General features: G+C 41.2%; 1 protein-coding gene and 1 long non-coding RNA gene across 4 annotated transcripts; both read left to right on the top strand.

Moving 5' to 3' along the window:
- The first annotated feature begins 221 nt into the window (after nucleotides 1–221).
- Nucleotides 222–13270, top strand: LOC308325747 (ATP-sensitive inward rectifier potassium channel 10-like). Of its 2 annotated transcripts, none has more exons than XM_080778416.1 (6): nucleotides 222–379; nucleotides 2444–2789; nucleotides 4751–4962; nucleotides 5476–5607; nucleotides 7432–7609; nucleotides 10588–13270. In XM_080778416.1, the coding sequence occupies exons 1-6, from the start codon at nucleotides 341–343 to the stop codon at nucleotides 11001–11003; spliced, it is 1323 nt and encodes a 440-aa protein (XP_080634542.1). In that variant the 5' UTR covers nucleotides 222–340; the 3' UTR covers nucleotides 11004–13270. The 2 variants fall into 2 exon arrangements, with proteins under 2 accessions (XP_080634542.1, XP_080634543.1); XM_080778417.1 differs by having other exon boundaries at nucleotides 2476–2789.
- A 3251-nt stretch (nucleotides 13271–16521) lies between these two features.
- Nucleotides 16522–20994, top strand: LOC308325190. Of its 2 annotated transcripts, none has more exons than XR_013965011.1 (3): nucleotides 16522–16704; nucleotides 19363–19641; nucleotides 20907–20994. It is a non-coding gene; the product is annotated as an uncharacterized lncRNA (long non-coding RNA). The 2 variants fall into 2 exon arrangements; XR_013965012.1 differs by lacking the exon at nucleotides 20907–20994 and adding an exon at nucleotides 19744–19790.
- Nucleotides 20995–21394: the final 400 nt, after the last annotated feature.

Raw genomic sequence — 21394 nt, forward strand, 5'->3', positions numbered from 1 at the left:
ACACACACACACACACACACACACACACACACACACACACACACACACGTATGTACACACCATCACACAGTCACACACGGACAGAGTTGGTTTTGTCAATGGTGTCTTTTGTTTCTTTCATCTCGGCCCCCAAACAAAGCATTCCTATGTACAGAGAGAGAGAGAGAGAAAGAGAGACAGAGTGAAATGGATAGAGAGAAAGAGAGAGTGAGGAGAGCGAGAGGGAGAGAGAGAGATCTGGATAACAACACTCCTTTGTAGTTTGTAAAGACGAGTAAAAGTTTTGATTTCGGTGACCGGGTCCGCCTCAGTGTCACCGTATCACAGGAGCTATAACTTGATGTGTTGCCATGGAGATGGAATACATCCTGTTGGAGAGGTCAGTCGTCTTTTGTATCCTCTTGTATTGTTTAATGTGGGACAGAGCTTGCGTGCTGTGAGAGCGTGACGTATGGCCGAGAACATGTGTGTGTGTGTGTGTGTGTGTGTGTGTGTGTGCGTGTGTGTGTGTGTGCGTGTGTGTGTGTGTGTGTGTGTGTGTGTGTGTGTGTGTGTGTGTGTGTGTGTGTGTGTGTGTGTGTGACGTGTGTGTTTTCAGGATGTACAGCATGTGTGTGAGTGTGATTATTGGGTGAGAGGGAACGCACAGAACGCCAGAGTTTCAATGCTGTCATTGTATGGTAATTGTGAGATGTCCAAGGGGGCCCAACCTTGCATAGCGGCACAAGTGGGATTAAATCAAGGTTAATTACTTACATAAGCCTTGATCAGTGTTTCTATTTATTGTTTTGTATTTTGCACTTCAATTGTGTACTGTGTGTGTGTGTGTGTGTGTGTGTGTGTGTGTGTGGGGGGGGGGGGAGAGAATAATCTTTTAATGAGCCGGTGTTTATATCGTAAGCATGAGAGCAAGCCATTCAGAGGAAAATGCAGGGCGTGAAACAACACAACATTCAGCAGGGGAAAACAGACAGAAACTCTGTAAAGAAATACAAGAGTATAAGAGAGAGAAACAGAAGGCAGGAACAGGGCACCTCTCTCCAGATAGCCAAGCGTTGGCTCACTTCCTAGCAAACTCTTACCACCGTCTCCTGTTTCCAGTCAGAAGTTCACTCTTTGTCCACTAAAGGCCTCGATGGTTGCAATCCACACAGTAATGTCTTTTCTTTACTTCATCTAGATAAACCGGCTAGCTTTGGGACGGAGATTGCTCCCTTAATTGACTCGTTCAAGTTTCGGCCTTTCTCCGGACTCCTAAATGAGGCCCTGTGTCAATTGTTTGTCTGGACAATGTACATCTTCCCTGTAATGTTGCACCTCTATCTCTCCCATCGCCTTTCCCTTATCTCCGCCGTCACGGCTCATCCTCTTCTCTCTCCTTCTCACTCTGCCGTGCTCACCTGGCCTACGTGCTTTGATGGATGTAAGTGAGAGTGTCACGTGTTATTGTACCTTTGTGTGGTTTGGTGGTACTCAATGCTAAAGTGCTGTGTGCGCTAATATTTTGTAATTTGACCTTGTTGTTTTGTGTTTGCGTGTGTGTGTGTGTGTGTGTGTGTGTGTGTGTGTGTGTGTGTGTTTGTTTGTGTGTGCGCGCGTGTGCGTTTGTGCATGTGTGTGTGTGTGTGTGTGTGTGTGTGTGCGCGTGTGCGCGCATGCTTGCATTGTCCAAAGGAAAACAAATCTCCTTTTGACACTGCAATTTCACTTGGTGTGATTAAAAGATTTTGTACCGGTGTCAATGCATGTCATTGTCTACTCACATCTGCAGACATAGCCTACAGTACAGCCAACGTAATATAGACCATTTATTTCCATTAATGTTTTAGTTTTTGTGATTGTTTGCATTCATACAAAGTCAGGAAAATATAACTTATACAAAACACACACAAGAAATGGTGCAGTAAAAACTTGTGTTTACTATCTCAAGAAAGTTTCCATTCTTTGCAAGTTGATTTTCATATCATACTGAAATGAATGACCTGCTTTGGAATACCAGCAGTAATGTCCAGTGCAACTGTGAGTTGTAGTGAATGGGCTAAACATGTCACACCACCGGTATGATGCTTAAATACTGTTGTCTTCTACAATTATGATTTGAAGCTGCATCGAATTTAACATTTTGTTGCTGTCGGGTGGAAATGTCAAATATCCCAAACTGTTACTAAGTTTTCAGGATTCAAAATCAAATCTTGTAGATTTGCTATTTGTGCTACTTTTGTGTGACACTGTATGACAAAGTAGGGTGTTAAGGTATTAATGTTTTGATATACAAGGTTCTTCCCGACAGCAATGATTAGCTGGATATATATTTTACAACATAATTAACTTACAGCAGTTTGAAGTGATATTAACAATGCTAGCTGGTTAACAATACAAATATGTAGATTTGTAGAATATACTGTATACCACCTAACATCTCACTACCTTTGTGCCGTCACAGATGACATCTGCCACACCCCCTTCCTCTCGTAGCTCCTCCTCCCAGAAGGTGTGCCATTCCCAGACACAGACTGACGTTTTGAAGCCCCTCCTGGGAGGGGGTGCTTCTGGCGGCGGCGGGACCCTGAGGAAGAGGAGGCGTGTCCTGTCCAAGGATGGGCGGAGCAACGTCCGCATCGAGCACATCAGCGGCCGGACCGGGCTGTACATGCGTGACCTGTGGACGACCTTCTTGGACATGCAGTGGCGTTACAAGTTCTTCCTGTTCACCCTCACCTTCACGGGAACCTGGTTCCTGTTCGGGATGCTCTGGTACCTGGTCGCGCTGGTCCACGGAGACCTGCTGGGTGAGCGACAGAGGATACAGGAGATTTCGTCATACTTTTTTCTTTCATTTCATTTTCTCCCAATTCTGCCGTTCTTGGCAATTCCCCCCAATCTCCCAAAAGCCAAAACCCAAGTGTTTATAGTCCCTGGCACTGTGTAAACCACTTCTTCTCATTCGACAGTGAGAGGTTTCACAGGGACGGGGTAAAAGAGGAGGAACACACTATCCCTCTCAGTTGTCCCAACCTGTAAAAGTTTCTAGTGCAGTGACAGAGATTGCACCACCCTTGCTGCCTTCCAGCCTGCAAACACGGCCAATTGTGTTTGTAGGAGCGTAGCCAAGCCGGAGGCATATACATAAATACGTAGATGTATGGGCACCGATCCTATGGGTGCTCAGGAGACAGTAGCTCTGGTCCATAGCTCTAATGCGTTTAGAGCTATGGACCAGAGCTAAGGAGACGGCAACTCACTGGGAATGCAGACCTCTGAAATGTCAAACCGGGCCGGTCGTATACCACACGTAATATTGAAGGGATGTCTGTCATTCTCTCTCTGTCATGTTATTAATTCCTTGTTCCAATAGTTATCATCCACAAATTATCAAATTGCACAACTTGAAATGTACCCTGCATTTACTTTCTCGCTTCCTCTCTGTTTCTCTTTCTCACTCTCCGACTCTCTCTCGCTCAAATGCCACACAGAGAGAGAGAGAGGATATTGCCCATCCAAAATGATCTCGTCTCACTCTATAACTTCTTCCTTAAAGGGTTAAATCGAATAACACCTTTTTTTGTTTTGTTTTTTGCGCAAAATCATAAATCGGCGCCCCTGCGTAGATGACTCATTGGCCACACAGGGTTCGTACATCAATGTCACCAGTCTCTCCACCATATTGACAAGGGATAATGTACAGACACTGTAAGCGTCTGTACATTTTTCTGTTTCCTAACCATTACAGTTAGTATCTACGCACGTTATGATACGGGATACTTGGTTAAATAAAAAATGTATTCATAACATAGTTACAGTATATCTGACATTTGAGACATACCAAACCTTAAAACCTTCTGCTTCAATAGACATGTACATAGGGCATACAGTACATACATTAGGAGACATGGCTTGTTGCTGCCCATATGGTGGCGGCGTTGAAGCATCACTCCAATGAACATCAGCGGCCAATGAGGTACAGTATCTATATCTATGCTACAGAATAGATCACTTTGGCTACATCAGCAGTTCACAGTGGGGGGCAGCAATGCTCAGCTCTAGGCCTAGATGGCGCAAAAGAGTAGTATAGGAGTAGTGAAGCATAGTTCAGTTGATGTGGGGGAGAGCGAGAGAGAGACTGCTTCACAGACATTAAGATGATAATGCACTATTAGTTGTGGATGGATGTGAGTTATTTAAAAAATCACTTGCATAGAAATCTTGGCATTGGAATTGGCATAGATTGACTAGAAAAATGAACAGTTCACAAAAAGAAAATACTTGATAGGGTTAGATGGTGTGTTATTATGCTGCACATTATTTACTCATTACAATAATATTGCTATCTGCTTTCTATAACTACAATATATCATGTATTCAGTCAGACAAACATTGTAGTCTAAACTAACAAAATAAAAAAGTATTACTGTTGCTTTTGATACGACCCCCCTCCCCATCACCCACTATCCTTTCTGATACATTTCACTGGAAATAAAGTGGGTGGGTGTGAAATGAGTCTTGTTCTATGTGGTATAACTGAAGGAAGTGATGCTGTGGTGAGGGGGAAAAATACTTGTAGAGGTGATAAAAGTGTTTCCACACCATCTAGATGCTTTGACTTTGGGAATTATATCTACCTACCTACTACCTACCTACCTATACTCACGCACGCACGCGCGCGCGCACACCATCTACTGCACATGTATGTCAGTTAATGGAGGTGAGGACAATTGACGTGACTTATAACTCAACTCTGCTGTCCACCCAGAGTTCGACCCTCCTTCCAACCACACACCATGCGTGATGCAGATGCAGACCCTGACGGGGGCCTTCCTGTTCTCCCTGGAGACCCAGACCACCATCGGCTACGGCTTCCGCTGCATCACGGAGGAGTGTCCCGCTGCCATCATCTTGCTCATCATCCAGCTCGTCATCACCATGCTGTTGGAGATCTTCATCACTGGGACCTTCTTGGCCAAGGTGTGCAGAGGCAATACTGCAATAAATGTATCCCATCTATTAAGTGTAATTCAGTGGTATACTATTATGGTTCCTGGAGTGCTGCTGGTATTCTACAGGTGTTCTGTATTCAACTCATATCCAAGCTCATAATTAGTCTGAAATGCCTCTTTATTTGTTATTTGGTTTGGCAGAATGTCTGCCACTCTTAGGACAAAATCTCTCTAAGAACATCGTAAAAACCATCATAGGACAAAAACTATGATGGTTGTGGAGTTAGAATGCCATGTTCATTCATGAATAGGAAGGAACCCAGTCCACACGTTAAATTATGTTGGACTAATCTTCGATTTTATATTAAGCAAAAGTTTATTGTGTTTTAGAATAGGGTCACATTTATATTTTAGTGGAGGGGGATTGGGGATTGAACCGGTGACCTTTTGACGAAGTATAAGTCCCTCTAAACTCTTGGGATGCCATGTAGTTATTTTATTTTATTTTATTGCCTCTGACTGACTGTATTTACTCGGCTAGGTCGCTCGTCCAAAGAAGCGAGGTGAGACGGTGAAGTTCAGCCAGCATGCTGTGGTGTCCACACAGGAAGGACGTCCCTGCCTCATGATCAGAGTGGCTAATATGCGCAAGAGCCTGTTGCTAGGATGTCAGGTAATGACTGCTTTGCGCGCGTGAGTGTGTGTGTGTGTGTGTGTGTGTGTGTGTGTGTGTGTGTGTGTGTGTGTGTGTGTGTGTGTGTGTGTGTGTGTGCTGTGTGTGTGTGTGTGTGTGTGTGTGTGTGTGTGTGTGTGTGTGTGTGTGTGTGTGTGTGTGTGTGTGTGTGTGTGTGTGTGTGTGTGTGTGTGTGTGTGTGTGTGTGTGTGTGTGTGTGTGTGTGTGTGTGTGTGTGTGTGTGTGTGTGTGTGTGTGTGTGAGAAGTCTGATGTCCTGTAACTGCTGGACCAAAAGCGTGTGCATTATTTGTGCATTTGAATGTATGTTCTGTTTGTTTGTAATCTCAGTTCCTGGACATTCTCGCATAAAAAAAGGGAGGGGCGAGAACTTCACATACGTGGTGTCTCAGGAGTCACATAAACTGTCTGAGTCGGAACATGACCTTAGACGTAACCATTTTTTATCATCCTTTTTGTCTCACGTTTTGTCACCTTTTCAGCAATCTACGCTGTAAGGGCCTAGTGTGGTTGAATGTGTATTTACTTCTCTGACCACAAACCGTTCACATCCTGTTCTGCAGAAGCAGGAAAGAGACAGAGGCATGCACAGCATGCATTTAGGACTTGTAGTGCCGCACATGCTCAGATGCCCTCTAGGCCGCACACAGAAGCCTGTGAACATAGACATTCCGTGCATAGATGTGCCATTTTCAACACACTCACAGTGAATGGAGAGTGGCCAGTGTCAACAGCTGAAGAAAATACTTCAATACCAAAATACAATTTCTACCTGGAATTTCTCAGTCATTTGGAATACTGTACATGTGCATGTTCTGATAATATTTTGTGACTGTAGCAATTCTAGCACTGTGACTACTACAGAGTCTTTAATTATGAGGAAGAAAAAATGTGCATGATATGGTGCTGATGGTGACAGTAGATGATGATTATCTGACCAAAAAATCAGTCGTTGCTGAGGAAGTTGTGAATGCGGTTGTATCAAATCAAATCAAATCAATTTTATTTGTATAGCACTTTTTAAAACGACTCTCATCGTACCAAAGTGCTTCACAGGTCAAAGAAAACAATACAATACAGTGCAATACAATACATCAGTGAAACAATAAAATAAAATATTTAAAAAAAGAAAAAAATAGAAGAAAAAAGAGAGAGAGCAGTTAAAAGGCAGTACGGAAAACGTATCCTATGTATAAAGTGCAAGAGTAAAATTAGGGGGACTGGAAGGCTTGAGAGTAGAGGAACGTTTTGAGCCTAGACTTAAAACTCTCAGTGGAGGGGGCAGATCTAACATTGAGTGGGATGCTGTTCCAAATTTTGGGGGCTGCGACAGCAAAGGCTCGGTCGCCCCTGAGCCTCTTCCTTGTCGCTGGGACATTTAGGAGTCGACTGTCTGCTGACCTGAGGGTCCTGATTCCTGAGGTGGAATATGAGAGGAGGTCAGAGATGTAGGAGGGGGCCGGTCCGTTTAGTGCTTTGTATGTGAAGAGAAGTGTTTTGAATTGTATTCTGAATTCTGTAGTAGGATATAACACTTTAACAAGGTAATGTAGCAGGAAGTTATTTATTTTCTTATTGAATACTTTATTAGTCAGAAATGTAAACAGAGCAGAGCTTCGGAGGCACATTGCCATAGCAACCAATGACATTTATGTTTGGTCATATATGTAAATAGTAGTCAGTGGAGCCTGTAGTGGTCTTGATCTGATTCACATTGCAAAAGGGTGCGGGAAGTAAGCTACATTAGTAACTTATTACTATTTGTAGCCTAGAAAAGAATGAACCGCTACTCTGTACCCTCCAGGTGACAGGGAAGCTGCTCCAGTCATCCCTGACCAAGGAAGGGGAGACGGTGCGTCTGGATCAGAGGAACGTGCCCTTCCAGGTGGACACGTCAAGTGACAGCCCCTTCCTCATTCTGCCCCTCACTTTCTACCACATCATTGATGACAGCAGTCCCCTACGAGCCTGGGCTGCTAAGGGTAAGGGCGGATGGTGGTTGGGATATGGAGGCATGGGTCCTCAACTCCTTCCATCCTTACCTAAATTATTTTCTTTAACCCCATGAGCAACAGGGCTCTAAACATTGGAATGTCAGTCAGTCAGTCTGTTTGGCTGGATGGTCCATTCAATACCTTTCCCTGAGGCTAGCGCAACCCATAGACCACAATTTCCAACTGCAACTCCAACTCAACATCTAATGGGCAGATTGCTGTGAAACCTGCTTTTCCCAACTCAAATTGCAAGTCCAAGTAGTGTCCAGGCCCAAGTCCAGGCCCAATCAAGATTGTTAAGTAAGTCCCAAGTCAAGTCCTAAATCTTTTGTTTCGAGTCCCAAACAAGTAATAAAGCTATATATATTTTTTTTTTTGCAAATTGCATTTATTTTTAAACAAGGGTTCTTCCAGTCCTATAAAACACAGTTATCAGATAAACTTAAATAATTAGAAACTTGGATTAGTGTATGGGTTTTCGCCCCCCTAGTGGCGAAAAATAAAACTTCTGGGAACTCAGATTACAATTGCCACAATTGCTGGTGAAAAGCATCTGCAAATATGTAATGTTAAAATAAATGTTATTATTTCATACTGTACACATCTACATTATATTTGATTTATTTAATTTCATAATGCATTTCCCTATGGCCTATGCAATGCTATCACATATATATTTTTAGCACTAGGGTTGAATGTATACCATTCCAAAAATCACCATGAGAATTATTACTGGTACTGGTTGTGGCCCAAATTATTTTTCCAGCCATAGAGGTGCTTTGCATGTAATGTAATTGTATGTAATTAATGTTAACCCATTCAATCCGGGAAAGTGCCATTTTAGACTTTAACATTTTCAGATAACTGTTTGCATTTGTAGAATGCGTTACTTACACACTTACATTATTAGGCTATTTATTTCCTTAGAATCTATGTATCATGTAATCATGGTATTACATATTTAGGTTATTTCAGAGGAAACCTTTGCTTGTGTAACATCGTGAAAACAGAAGTACATCTTATGCAATATACAGTTAAGTATAGTCACTGTTATAGAGTACATCTAATCAGAGTCATGACCACCGTTTTTCAAAAAGAGAGGGTCAATAATAAGAGAGAATCATCAGTTTGAAGTAGAATGCTTCGGTTCTATGTAAAGGTATAGGCTAAATTTGAAATTTGTGTTTTTGGCATGGTGTTGTAAATGGATTGATAACACACACAAAACTACCACTGCTGCAATATTATCACATGCTTTCTAGCACTAGGGGTGTAAGCTTCCCAACATTCACTATGACAATTATTCCTCCTATAGACGGTAAATTTGGGTTTCTGACTTACGGCCTAATGAACTTGGGTGGAACCTGCATGATATTTGATTTGTCCCACTTGCTGTAGGTCCAAAGAATGTTTAATGTATGGATTAACGATTCTGCAAGCCATGTGTGAAAAAAGCACCTGTTTTAAAGGTGACATTCATGTATGTATTGGTAAAGTTATCGTATGCACATACTTACATTTTGTTTATTGAATTTACATATTTCCTTAGAATCTGTATGTAAACATGCATTCAATATTGAGGTTATTTACAATGGAAACCTTTGAGTAACATCTTGAAAACAGTACATCTTGTGTAATAATTAGTTACTATGTTGTAATAGACCCTAACCCCCACACCAATGATTCACAACGCATCTGTTGCAAATGCAATACTTGCAACTACTTGCAAGTTGCAACCATTTCCTGCATTCCTGCATTTCCTGCAAGTCTGCATCATCTTTCATAAAAACAGAAGTACATCTTGTGTGATAATTAGTTATGTTGTAATAGACCCTAACCCCCACACCAATGATTCACAACGCATGTTGCAAATGCAAACCATTTCCCAAAAGACACCGGTCTGCATCATCTTTCATAAAAACAGAAGTATACATCTTGTGTAATGTATAGTTAATATATGTTGCCACTACCAGTAATAGATGACATTTCTAGAGTTGCTAATTTTTAACAACTTTTCTGAAAAACATATATTTTACACCACTTGACAAAAAGCAGGCATGCAGAGACAGTACTGAGGCCTTGAGGCTAGTGAGACAAATGAGCACAAGACAGACAGTGGCCAGGCCAGCCAGTCCCGCACCGAGCAGTTGATGCATGTTGAAAAGCATACCTCAATAGGGTATATGCACACTTGCACTGCAGCCATTATTGAAAGAACTACTTCCGGGACCCTTCTGTACTTACTTCACAGGTGTTACCGATGATACTCCAGTTCCATTTAGTGTACATTGGTTCTCAAACGTTTTAATTTCAAGGACCCCAGAACTCTGATAGTGTACAAATGGAACCACCAAAATGGTCCATTTGGTTCCATTTGTACACTCTCAGAGTTCTGAGGGTAAATCTCAGAGTTACACACCCGCACAGGTCCATTTAGAACCCACTCATGGACACTTTGAGACACACTGGTGTAGCGGAATGTTTCCAATGAGCCAATAGCACATTAGCAGCACCCTGACTCTGTTGCTACAGGGAAGGGGCCCAAGTTAATTCCAAGATGGCTGCAGTGCATAGTTGCGAACACAGTGATTGCGAACGCAGTGAGCACTTACTATGAGACCTAGCAGATCATGTCTGTCTGTGTGTGTGTCTGTGTGTCCCACCTTTGTGCCCATATATGGAGCTGAGTGATTTGTTTGTGATTGATGCAACACACTCCATATTTGGACGTATAGCTGCTTTGGGGACTCCTTATATGGTTATGGCTAAGTTAAAAACTTAACTTAAAAATAACTTAACTTAAAAAAATAACTTAAAAATAAATCTTAAAAAACCCCAAATATGTACGAGCTGCGTTCGCTTCCCGCGTTTGCGCGTCTTACTGGTGTCTATTGACCTTCCTTCCTTTCATTTCTCTCTCTGTTTTTCCTTGTCCTCTGTTCTGTCCATACCCCCGTCTATCCCAGGTGGCGGGTGGTCAGACCCAGAGCTGGCCGACTTTGAGCTGCTGGTGATCCTGAGCGCCACGGTGGAGCCCACCTCCGCCTCCGTCCAGGTGCGTACCTCCTACCTGCCCGACGAGATCCTCTGGGGCTACGAGTTCCCGCCCGTCGTCTCCCTCTCGCTGTCGGGCAAGTACGTGGCCGACTTCGCCTTCTTCGACAAGGTGGTCAAGACCAGGACGACACCCGTTTTCATAGCGTCCACTGGCGGCACTGCCCAGCAGCATGGCGGGTACCAGCAGGGTAACGGCAGTGGGGTGACGCCCGACAGCGGAGACCCAGAGAAGATCCGCCTGGAGCAGAGCTACCGGGAGACCGGAGAGGAGCGTGGCCGTGTCAGAGACAGCAACCCACTCAGTGTACGCATCAGCAATGTGTGAAGGAGCTCATACTGTACATTTATGTTTTATAGTTTTTACCTTACTTTGTCTGTATTTTGTGCTCGGGAATAACCCCCACAGAGTGCATTCCCAGGTCAGTTCACATGGCATCATTATGAGGAAGACATGAAGTATGTAACACGTGATAAGAGTTTTCGACCACAATTTCCCCCCAGTCACGTGGTATTTCTGCATTTCCTTTTTTCTCTCTGTTTCTGCTTGTTATCTTGTTCTCATATTCTCTCTCTCTCTCTCTGTCACTCAGACACAATGTAATATTGAGATTAATGTGTATGGTACAACAAGCCAGTGCACTGTAATGTCTTAACTAAAGCACTTTTGAGAAACTGTCTAACACAGCACTGAATGGAATGTAGACAAATTTGGATGGAATGTATTGTATTCAAGGTGCTATGAGTATTTCCTGATACTAGTGTCAGTAAGCATTGTTTTCTGTATGCAAAGTATGTTTTCAAACATAGAAAAGTAGCACTTTATGTACATTACGTACTTTTGTACCTGAGAAACTGGGATTAGTATGTGAATATAATGCTTTCTAACGCTACTAAAAGCACTTTAGCACATTTAACTTTTATGAAAATCCTTAAACACTGAATAACACTGACTTCCCCAAATGATGCTCCTTACAGAACAAGAAATCTTGTCCCAATCAATCGCTGCAAAAGCTTTAAGCAAATCATTTGATACAAGCAAGATATTGTTTATGGATAATCACAAAGAGCCACAGTAAGTACGTAATCGATGCTTGTGGATGCTGGTGTAGGCATATGGTTATCATGTGTTAAACTTACATCAATGAGACCCTTGGTAGCATTCTCACTTCCGGATGCACTTAACTGCTGAAGTTTCTACCGTTCCAAAAATAACTTTAGAAAATGTTGTTGTTGCTCGCTTCTCAGCCTATCGGAAGGAGCACAAATGGTCTTGTAAACAGCTGGATGGGAGACACACACACGTTTAGTATTGCAATACAGTATGTCATTCAGAATATAGAATTATCTGATTCTGAAGTACTCCTGCATGATGTAAGACACATCACTGTAAGGACGACAATATGAAACTTGGTTCCATTTATTGTTAATTTAAAATTCTGTTTGTAAGGATTATGTAACTAACAAACCACATAGTCTACTAAATAAGGCCAGTCCACACCAACAATGACACAAGTTGAAACATGCAACCAGTTACTACAACTTGCAACCGATTGTGAAACCAAATCCCGAAAACGGCACCTCTGCAATTTATCTTGGCAACGTATTGCAACAATGGTGTTGCATCAGCAGCATATCATCCTTGGTGGACTGGTGTCCCTTTTTTATTATGGAAGATACTTAATGCTTGTACTGAATTTGTGCAATGGTTGAATTGGAGGACTGAGACAATTTAGCGTTTTAAGACCATGATTATGATACGGGGTAAAAGATGAGTGATGTTGTATAATGTACATCATCATTTTGTTAGGTTATTATACATTTTGATGGTGAATGAGCAAGTAAGGTTGATGATCAGGATTATGTGGACATGGATATGACTTAGAAATGTAATAGTTTCTTCACTTAAACCCCATTAATGATTATCTACTCTAATAATTTGTAGTGGGTGTTATTTTTTAATATTTGTATTTATCATTTCTTACCGCAAATGGCTGTGATCTGGTGAATAGCGATCTGTCTTTAAAAACAACGATATCGGTCGGTGACGTTGTGCTATTGACATTAAAGGCTAGCAGGACATTGTTAGCCACAAGTACAATTGTGCAGCTTCCTGTCTGTTTCCCACGCGAGTGTTTTGTAAAGCCCGCCCCAGTGGAGCTTGACCACTGACCGTTTCCATTGGCTGAATCACGCCTGCTTCAAAGGTTGGCTTGCTGAATGTTAATGGCAGTCAGACCAGCTGTGATATAATAATAATTATAATTAAAAAAGAAAGTTACTTACTAAATTTAGGCCTACTAATGAAATTGTCCTGTCCTGAAATTGTGCAAGTTTGCACGTATGCAATGGTTCGAGTTAATTTGTATCTGTCTCATGCTCGATCAGTAGAGTAGCAGTGCCAAGCAACATCTCCAGGTGCGCCCAAAAAGTTACACCCTGCTTATGAACATATAACTAAACAGATTAAGCAGGCCCTGGCAGCTGGCGTAGCCTTCTGGGCACCTATGGCTGAAAATCCCCATTCTTGTTTCCATCCAACGACGACAACAACTTTGCTGCCGATGCGTGTCAGTGGTGTCACCCCCCATCCCATTTCCTGTCAGACTACTGTAATCTATCAATAAAGGCAAAAAGCCCCCCCTCAAAAATATCTTAAACAGATGAAGTGTCTTTTAACACCACTGTGTTGCGGTTTGAATTACAGGGACAGGGTTTAGAAGCTGCTTCATTGTATAGGACCAGTCCTGTAGGTTTCCAAACCACACGTAGTCACTGCAGTCGAGTCAAAACCGGAGTAAATAAGGTCCATTTTGGGATACAAAGATGATAGCAGTGTACAACAATTGTATATTAACGCCACAACTTTTTGAAATCTGGTGATATTTTGCACTATTTAGTGAATGAATAAGTCGAGCAAGTATAGGCTACAATCAGCAACTGGTGACTGAACACACTACACATCCCAACGATTAAAAAAATGCTGATAGTTGACTCTTGCCCCCCCAAAAATGGTGCCCACCTTTCCTGTATTCCTCACAAAAGCAATGAATGAATGCACATATCAGCATTCATTATTAAAGTAAAGTACTTCAAGTTGTAATAATTATTTATTCATTTAGATTTGTTATAGTCCAGAAACAGTGCATGAACAGACTGGTAAAAGTGTGTTCAACCATTAGATATTTAATCAATCAATCAATTCATTAATCTTATGCAATTAATTAATTTGGAATTTGGAAACTGCTGTAGTTCATATTGCGACTTATTACTTGCGCAAGCAGAGCGCGCAAGTACTAGTTTCGCCCAGGGCCCGTATGCACGGTCGCAGTACTTTTGATGCGTATGTACCGTCCCAGCAAATGATGTACTGATGACTACTTGTGCCTGATACGGCAGTGGTGCCAGATTACATGCATACATAGGAGCATTACCTTTAATCCTCCCGACACTAAAACATATCGTCATTACCTCACCACCATCGGAAACCATTGGTTTTATCAGGCACAACTAGTCATTACGTAATTTGCTGGGACGAGCATCGAAAATGCTGGGACGGTGCATAGTGCATACGCAATCGAAAATGCTGGGACGGTGCATACGGCGCAAAGTAACCACAGTATACCGCTAATCAACTTACAAATTACATATACATAGAGGCAGTTCCTTTAATCCACCCGGCACTGGTATAACTAGCTCTCAATGATGACGTAATAAAGATGTGGATTAAAGGAATCCGAATCAAGGACCCAATGCCAGAGTGTAATTGGTTTTCGATGGTGACGTAATGACGATATGTTTTAGTGTTGGGAGGATTAAAGGTAATGAATGCTCCTATGTATACATGTAATCTGGCACTAGACCAGATTTGACAGTTTGTAGCGGATGAAAGTACTTGCGCGCTCTGCTTGCGCACTATTAGTTAATGGCCTATAGAGAATCAGAATCAGAATCAGAATCAAACTTTATTGTCACATCACATTACAGGTAACATGGGTGAAATTCTTGTTTGTGCAGGCTCATCATTGCAGTTAAAAGAAGAAAGTGCATAGTACATGACTAATCTACATGGTACAATATGTATGCATATAAAAAATAAATAAGTAATGTAGCCTATGTGTATAAACAGAGTAGTCTCTACTAAAGGAGACCAGTCCGTTCAGTCTGTGTGGCGTCACCAATCCTAGCTCTTGTTCAGCAGTCTAATTGTGGACAAGTAGAAATTGTTCAAGAGTCTGGTGGTGCTGCTCTTGATGCTCATATAGCGTTTGCCCGGCCGTGGGCGCGGGAGTGGTTTGAACAGGCTATGGCTGGGGTGATGGATGTCCCTGATAATGCTCTCAGCCTTAGCCACACAACGTCTTTCGTGTATTTCCTGGAGTGGGGAAAGCTCCCCTCCCACGATGCGCTGTGCTGTTCGCACCACTCTCTGCAGTCTTTTCCGTTCTGCAGCGGTGCAATTTCCGAACCAGGCAGTGGTGCCGCTCGTCAGAACACTCTCGATGGTGCTCTTGTAGAACGCTTTGAGGATGCGGGGGCTCACTCTGAATTTCTTCAGGCGCCTCAGGCAGTAGAGCCGTTGTTGGGCTTTTTTCACCACTGTGGTTGCAGTATGCAGTATATATGCATATACCCATGAGAGGAAGTGCTCTCATTTAACAGAAAACTTGCAGCACACACCATGCGGGCTCAGTTCCTCCTGTGTGTGATCGTTCTACTTATTCTGAAGCAAGGTAAAACCTTAAAAATGTACTCTGTTGGTTGATGTTTTTTTACATTGTACTTGTATTATTGTTCCCAAGTTAGTCAGAGATGATGCATTATAGATTCAATAAGGTACAGTTATCAATTATCATACTATAGAATATGTTTTGTTCTTGATTTCTTCTTGTTTCTCAAACAAAAACTCAATATTATCAGATCATAGGTTTATTACCTTATTAATAATAATGGAACTGAACACCCTGGGTTCAGGGTACAGTGAATTTAAACAAATGTTAAATGACTAATTTAAAACTAAGCTGTATTCACATGGACATTCATATACAATATAGTTTGGGTCCGGGATATTTCTCCTTGATTAAGTTATTTAAATTTTAATAGAATAAATACAAAACTGGTCTCACCAGAAGGGTTTTAGTTGAAGTCGTTTTTTTAATATGATCTATAAGAGGGAAATTAAGAAGAAACACCATGTAAGGTCACATTATTTAGTATAGGGAAGAGAAAAACTTTAGAGAGAAGGGTATAGCTAGCATAATATAATGAAAACCCACACCTTTTCCTGTTCCATATCTCACAATCTCACTTTCTGATTCCTCATTATAAACAGTTAGACCCATGTTAATGTATATTTTTAAGATATATTAATTTTGTTTCATTTAATCTATTTTTACTTTGCTTAAAGGTATGGGTATACAAACTGTCAAACAAAAGACAGAATAAAATGTTTAGCAAATTTAGGCAGCAAATAGTGATTTGACTATCGTTTTGTGTATGTGAAAAAATAACCATAAATAGAAACCACCTGTAATAAATAACATGATGACCGATGTCATGATATCATGATGATAATGTACAGACTACAGTAATTCCAAAGACAGCGTACCAGAATATTATTTATTTTACACAATTAGAATAAAATTATATTTTCTGTATCATGTTTATAATGCTGCCTAATAATTAATTTGCAGTGGCCTCCAGTGATGTGATTGTGCAGCAAAGGCCTGTTCTGAGTGGACAGGATATACGTCTAGGCATCCCGACAGCGAGGCTCGCGACACCTGGCCTGATACTAAAGAGACTTCAGTGGAGATGCAACAAGGACATTTTACTAGAATACAATTTCCAAAGTAGCCCATACTATCTCGACCGGACCTTTCCAAAGTACAATGAAAGGTTTACATTTTCTGAGGCAGATAATTCTTTGTTGTTGAAGAAATTAAGAAAAATGGACAGTGGACTTTACGAAGCAGCCACGTTTATAACTGAATACACATCTATTGTAAAGTACAATGTGACAGTTGAAGGTAGGTTCCTTAATGTAATCTACAAAATTGACTAATTTCTCTTGATTATTCTGTCATGTTTTAAATGTATGTCTTCCTTCATTTCTTTCTCTGCCGCTAGCTGTTAGCATAAATGTAGTTATCCTCTGCCACCATTATTAGCGTTCATTAGCGTTTATTAGGGAGTTTCCACCCCCCGCCACGCATACACACACTTTGCTATCATTAGCATTAGGGCACACTGTTTACCTCTCGCCAGAAACATTTACATGTCGAAAGCGACGCGGTACAAAGTCACAAATTACTTCTGAAATTTGCATGGCTGAAGATCCACCATGGACAGCTCTCCTGGATACCGATTTATGGAGATTTGAAAATCCTGCTTGTAACTAAGGTAAACGGACATCAGATTTAACGTTCCATAGCTGGTGGTGACGGAAACGTTCAACCGGATCAATGTTAAAAGCTGCGGTGGGGCTCAACCATTATACTTATACACTCACACTGAGTTGGGTCTGTACGGACCTAGCAAATAACGTCCCTGATGGATAAAAATATATAATCCATCTTTAATATAGATAGTTTAGAAAGGACTGTAACTGTATAATTTGGAAACACTGTAAATCTATAGGCTACCTTCAAATAACCCAGCAGGGAGACCAATTAAATACCGTGCTGTATTTACCTTAAAAATGAGTGAGTAGCCCTTAAATGACCATCACTGTACCAAAAAAATAGAAAGATACCTTAAAAAATGATTTGGAGGCAGATGAAATAAAGTTCGGAGAGAGTTTAAGGTTTAACCATTATTTTAGTACAGTATAAAGTCAATTTACATAGAGAATGTGCTACAATATGGTTCAGAATATTGTTACATCAATATAATTTAGCATAATCAATTGTTGATTCCAAAAGAACCCGAAGCTGAACTGAACTCCGGAACTGAACTCCTCTTCACAGTATTTGTTCCAGGCTAAATACTGTAGATCCCGTCAGATTTGTTGATATATAGTTCATTGGCTGAAGCACTGGTTGTCGAGCGCTCATTGGACCACCGCATAGATTATGAGGATGGCGCTCATCTTCTCTGTCCCGCACATGGATGCCCATTGAGGCCTGGAGAGTCAGGCAACCTGTAGATAACTTCTTTCCCTCACTGTGAACTTTCGGCAGAGAAAAACCCTCCTATCTCTAGGCCAAGGTCGAATAAATGCAGTAGACCTCTCATTATTGCGAGTTTGTGGCTGGAGGCAGACAACATGGAGACTGAATAAGGCGTCAACAAGATATTAAATGGGACAGATGAAAACCTATTTTGGCCATAAACATGAATGACATGACATTTATGATGATAAGGAGAACAACAGGCAGTAGGTTAAGAGTAAAATGATGATATGAAGGATAAGGTGACAATTATGAATGATCCCGCCTGGCTCATAGTTCAGGAGAATATGGGACATTGACCACTGGGCATTAGTTTGTAAACAGATAAGACATTTTATCTATCAGTCCCCTAGCGGTATATATACGGACATGGGAGAGAATTAATTACTAACTATTTTCTTACCTTAATCTGATGTTATTATAACCAAGAACGGGTGGTAGAGGTGAAAAAGGACACACAAGTTTCTGCAATTTACTAAATAGACTAGTCGCTAGTAGTAACTAGTGCATATTGCCCACCCATACCTACATTACTGTGCCAGTTCAGTGCGAAAGGCTTCTGGAGAACCACTAATCTGAAGTTTTGTGACATCACAGTGGACATGGCACTTCCATAGACTGACCAAAGTGCTGTACAGAGTAAAAACAAACAAACAAAGCATAGGCATATTGTACACAAGTGTATCAACACGATACAGTAGATGCACTGAATGAAATAAAAAAGAGGGGCTCAGATGTGATTAAAACTCTTATAAGGAGACTGGCATCCCTGCTTTTCTTTCTAGTTGCATTGGGTCATCAGCACTACACATCTGTTATTCACCTCCCCCCCAGCCCCTACTCCATAAGGCAGCAGCTTGAATCACCAACTTACAGAGATTTATAGTTAGTGATGAGGGTTTTGGGAAATGAAGAGTTGTTCATCTTTTTTCGTTTATTCAGTGACAGCCATAGCAGGTGTCCCAGACCAGTGACCACCAGCTCTATCTGTCTGTTCACTCTGCTCTCCCACCAGTCTCTCTTCTCATCCTGAGAGCTAAAGTCTTTACAGTTGCCAGATGTTTACAGAAATATTCATGTCCTTACTAATACATCATGTAGTTCTCTCTATCCCTTTGGTCTTTAAGCTGATTGGCTAATACACATCTCAAATTTGTTTAATCATCACAACATAAAAGACAACATGCTAGGCAATGGTCAGTTGGATCAAATGGTCAGTGTGGTGTTAGCTAGCCTGTGCACTCTGCACACTGTCATATCAAATGGTCAGTGGATGATAGGCATTCTTGTTCTAAATATAGTTCAGACTCAGAGCATGGACATGACACAGCCTCTCTCACACAGTATTGAACACAGTTTGCAACTTTGCACTAATGTACTAATATGAATTATTTCATATCATTAGAAGTCACACATCTTCTTTGTTTGAAGAAGACCGGAAATTAAATGGATATGAAATGACTCAAAATTGAGGTCAGTGTCTTGTTAAATAAAAGCTTGTTTTTTTCCCCCCAGACGGAGTGTCTCCAGTAAATCTGACAGTGGTTTCAAAGTTCTCCGGCCTTGATTCCTGTAACGTGACAGTGACCTGCAGCAGCGAGAACTCTTCGGTCAACAATACTTTTACATGTGACAACAACCAACACTGCTCTCCGGAGGGAGGAGAAAGTTCACGGGTCAGGACTTCTACTGGTCTCCTTTCTGTCTACATGTCTGAGGGGTTCATCAACTGTAACCATAGCAACCTGTTCAGCTCGCTCAAGGAGATAACACCTCTGTGTCAGCTTGTATCAGGTAAAACATGTTCACTTTTCATGTCATGTCTTATTCATTTTGTTACTAATAGGTTCAAAAGTTTATTAACAATAAAGGCCTATTCATAATACATACTATTAGGTGATACGGTGACCACCGAAAGCTATATGACGACGTCACACAGTGGTAAGCGAGTTAAAGCGACTCACCACTCAATGCGCTCACACAAACACATCTCTCTTGTTTTTACTAATCACTGTTTCGTTGGTCACCGAGTTTTAACTGGAGTATGAATAGGCCTTAATTAAGAGTCCTATTTTTGAGGCAAGTGGATTGGCATGAGACGTGCAGCGATTTTGGGTGCATTAGTGTGTTTTTTCTCACCTGTTTGTGTTTGATAATTTGGGGCCAGCTATGCCGATGTGGCAGGAGAGTATTTTGGCACTCTTTAGTTGCAGTGGAGTGGCGCCCAGATAGACGTCTTCACACAAACCCACTTTATATTATGTTATGCTTTTATGTTTCACATGTGAATCACTCATGTAGAAATACACGTTTTAGCATACGTCTTAATGTGCACGCCTGAGCAAATCAGCTGATAGAGTGCCATTGATGAGTGGTGTGATATGTTTCAGGGAACATACTGGAACACAGATAGGGCTAAGGGAACATACTTTGGGTTGAGGAAACATAGGTTTGAGGGAACATACTTAGTTCCAATCAAAACAGGGAGACTGTTTCTTACGGTGCTTACAGTATGTATTGCTTAAAAAAGGGAGCAGACATGCACTTTACTGAATGGAGAATCCAGTGACTGCCTTTCATAGTCCAGTGAATTGGACAACAGGACAACAATAATAATAATGGATTTGGATTTTGCACTTTTTTTTGTGCTTACTCAAAGCGCTTTACATACCATTCAGGTATATGCATGGACAAAAAATATATAATATCATCACTGCTGCACGGATCTTATCTAGGCTGATATCTGCTGTGCTTCATGCCGGTTTGCCTGTTATTCCAAAATAGTGAACCCGTCCCCAAGTACTAGAAATAAATTATAACGATAACTATATTGTTCACAATTGTCTTTGCTATAGTTGTGGTATGCAGTCTGCCACCACTTTTTTAAACTATACAATGCAGGAATAATATAGCTACAATACACACAATAATATAGGTAGACTATGGGTGAGAGCAAAGGTGTCACCGAAATCGGTAGGTTAATTCTCCAACACAGATGCACACACAGTGAGAAGTAAAACACTTTTTCTTTTAAACATCAGAACATCTTTTGTTCACAGGTGGAAGCAGTATATCATATATTGTTGGTATACTTGTGGGTTGCATCTGTGGAACGGTTGTCATCATTGCCATATTATATTATATAAGAAGGCACAGAAGAGGTAAGTTCCAGAATGTGTACTTTTACAGTTTCAATGTTAAATGTTATACTGTGTATATATATATATTCTCCCAATGAGAAAGTCGGACTCTAAGAATTGATTGTTGCTTACGCTGTTTTTCAGGGAATGCAAACATTGACAACAGCGTGACAAATTCAACATATGTTTCTGTTCAGGTAACCCTCCATTTTTACAATCACTCTCTCCAGCTCCACTGGGATAACTTAAGCATTTAAAATAATTGTTTACGGTAAAGTAGAAATGTACGTTAATAGACAGGTTAATAATACACTTTAAAAATAAATAAATAATGGACAGTAAACTATATTAAAAAGGGATGCGGGTTTTGCTCTAGTTTCCGACCACTGTTCCAGCGATGGCTAATC

The sequence above is a fragment of the Protomyctophum bolini genome (genome assembly GCF_963924005.1).
Source record: "Protomyctophum bolini genome assembly, chromosome: 12".
Lineage (NCBI taxonomy): Eukaryota > Metazoa > Chordata > Actinopteri > Myctophiformes > Myctophidae > Protomyctophum > Protomyctophum bolini.

What these genes read in the sequence shown, in the direction of transcription:
- LOC308325747 (XM_080778416.1), top strand. Translation starts at nt 341, where the DNA reads ATGTGTTGCCATGGAGATGGAATACATCCTGTTGGAGAG. An exon ending in GCCTGTTGCTAGGATGTCAG is followed by an intron (nt 5,608 to 7,431) that starts GTAATGACTGCT and finishes TGTACCCTCCAG; the next exon opens with GTGACAGGGAAGCTGCTCCA. An exon ending in ACGAGCCTGGGCTGCTAAGG is followed by an intron (nt 7,610 to 10,587) that starts GTAAGGGCGGAT and finishes CGTCTATCCCAG; the next exon opens with GTGGCGGGTGGTCAGACCCA.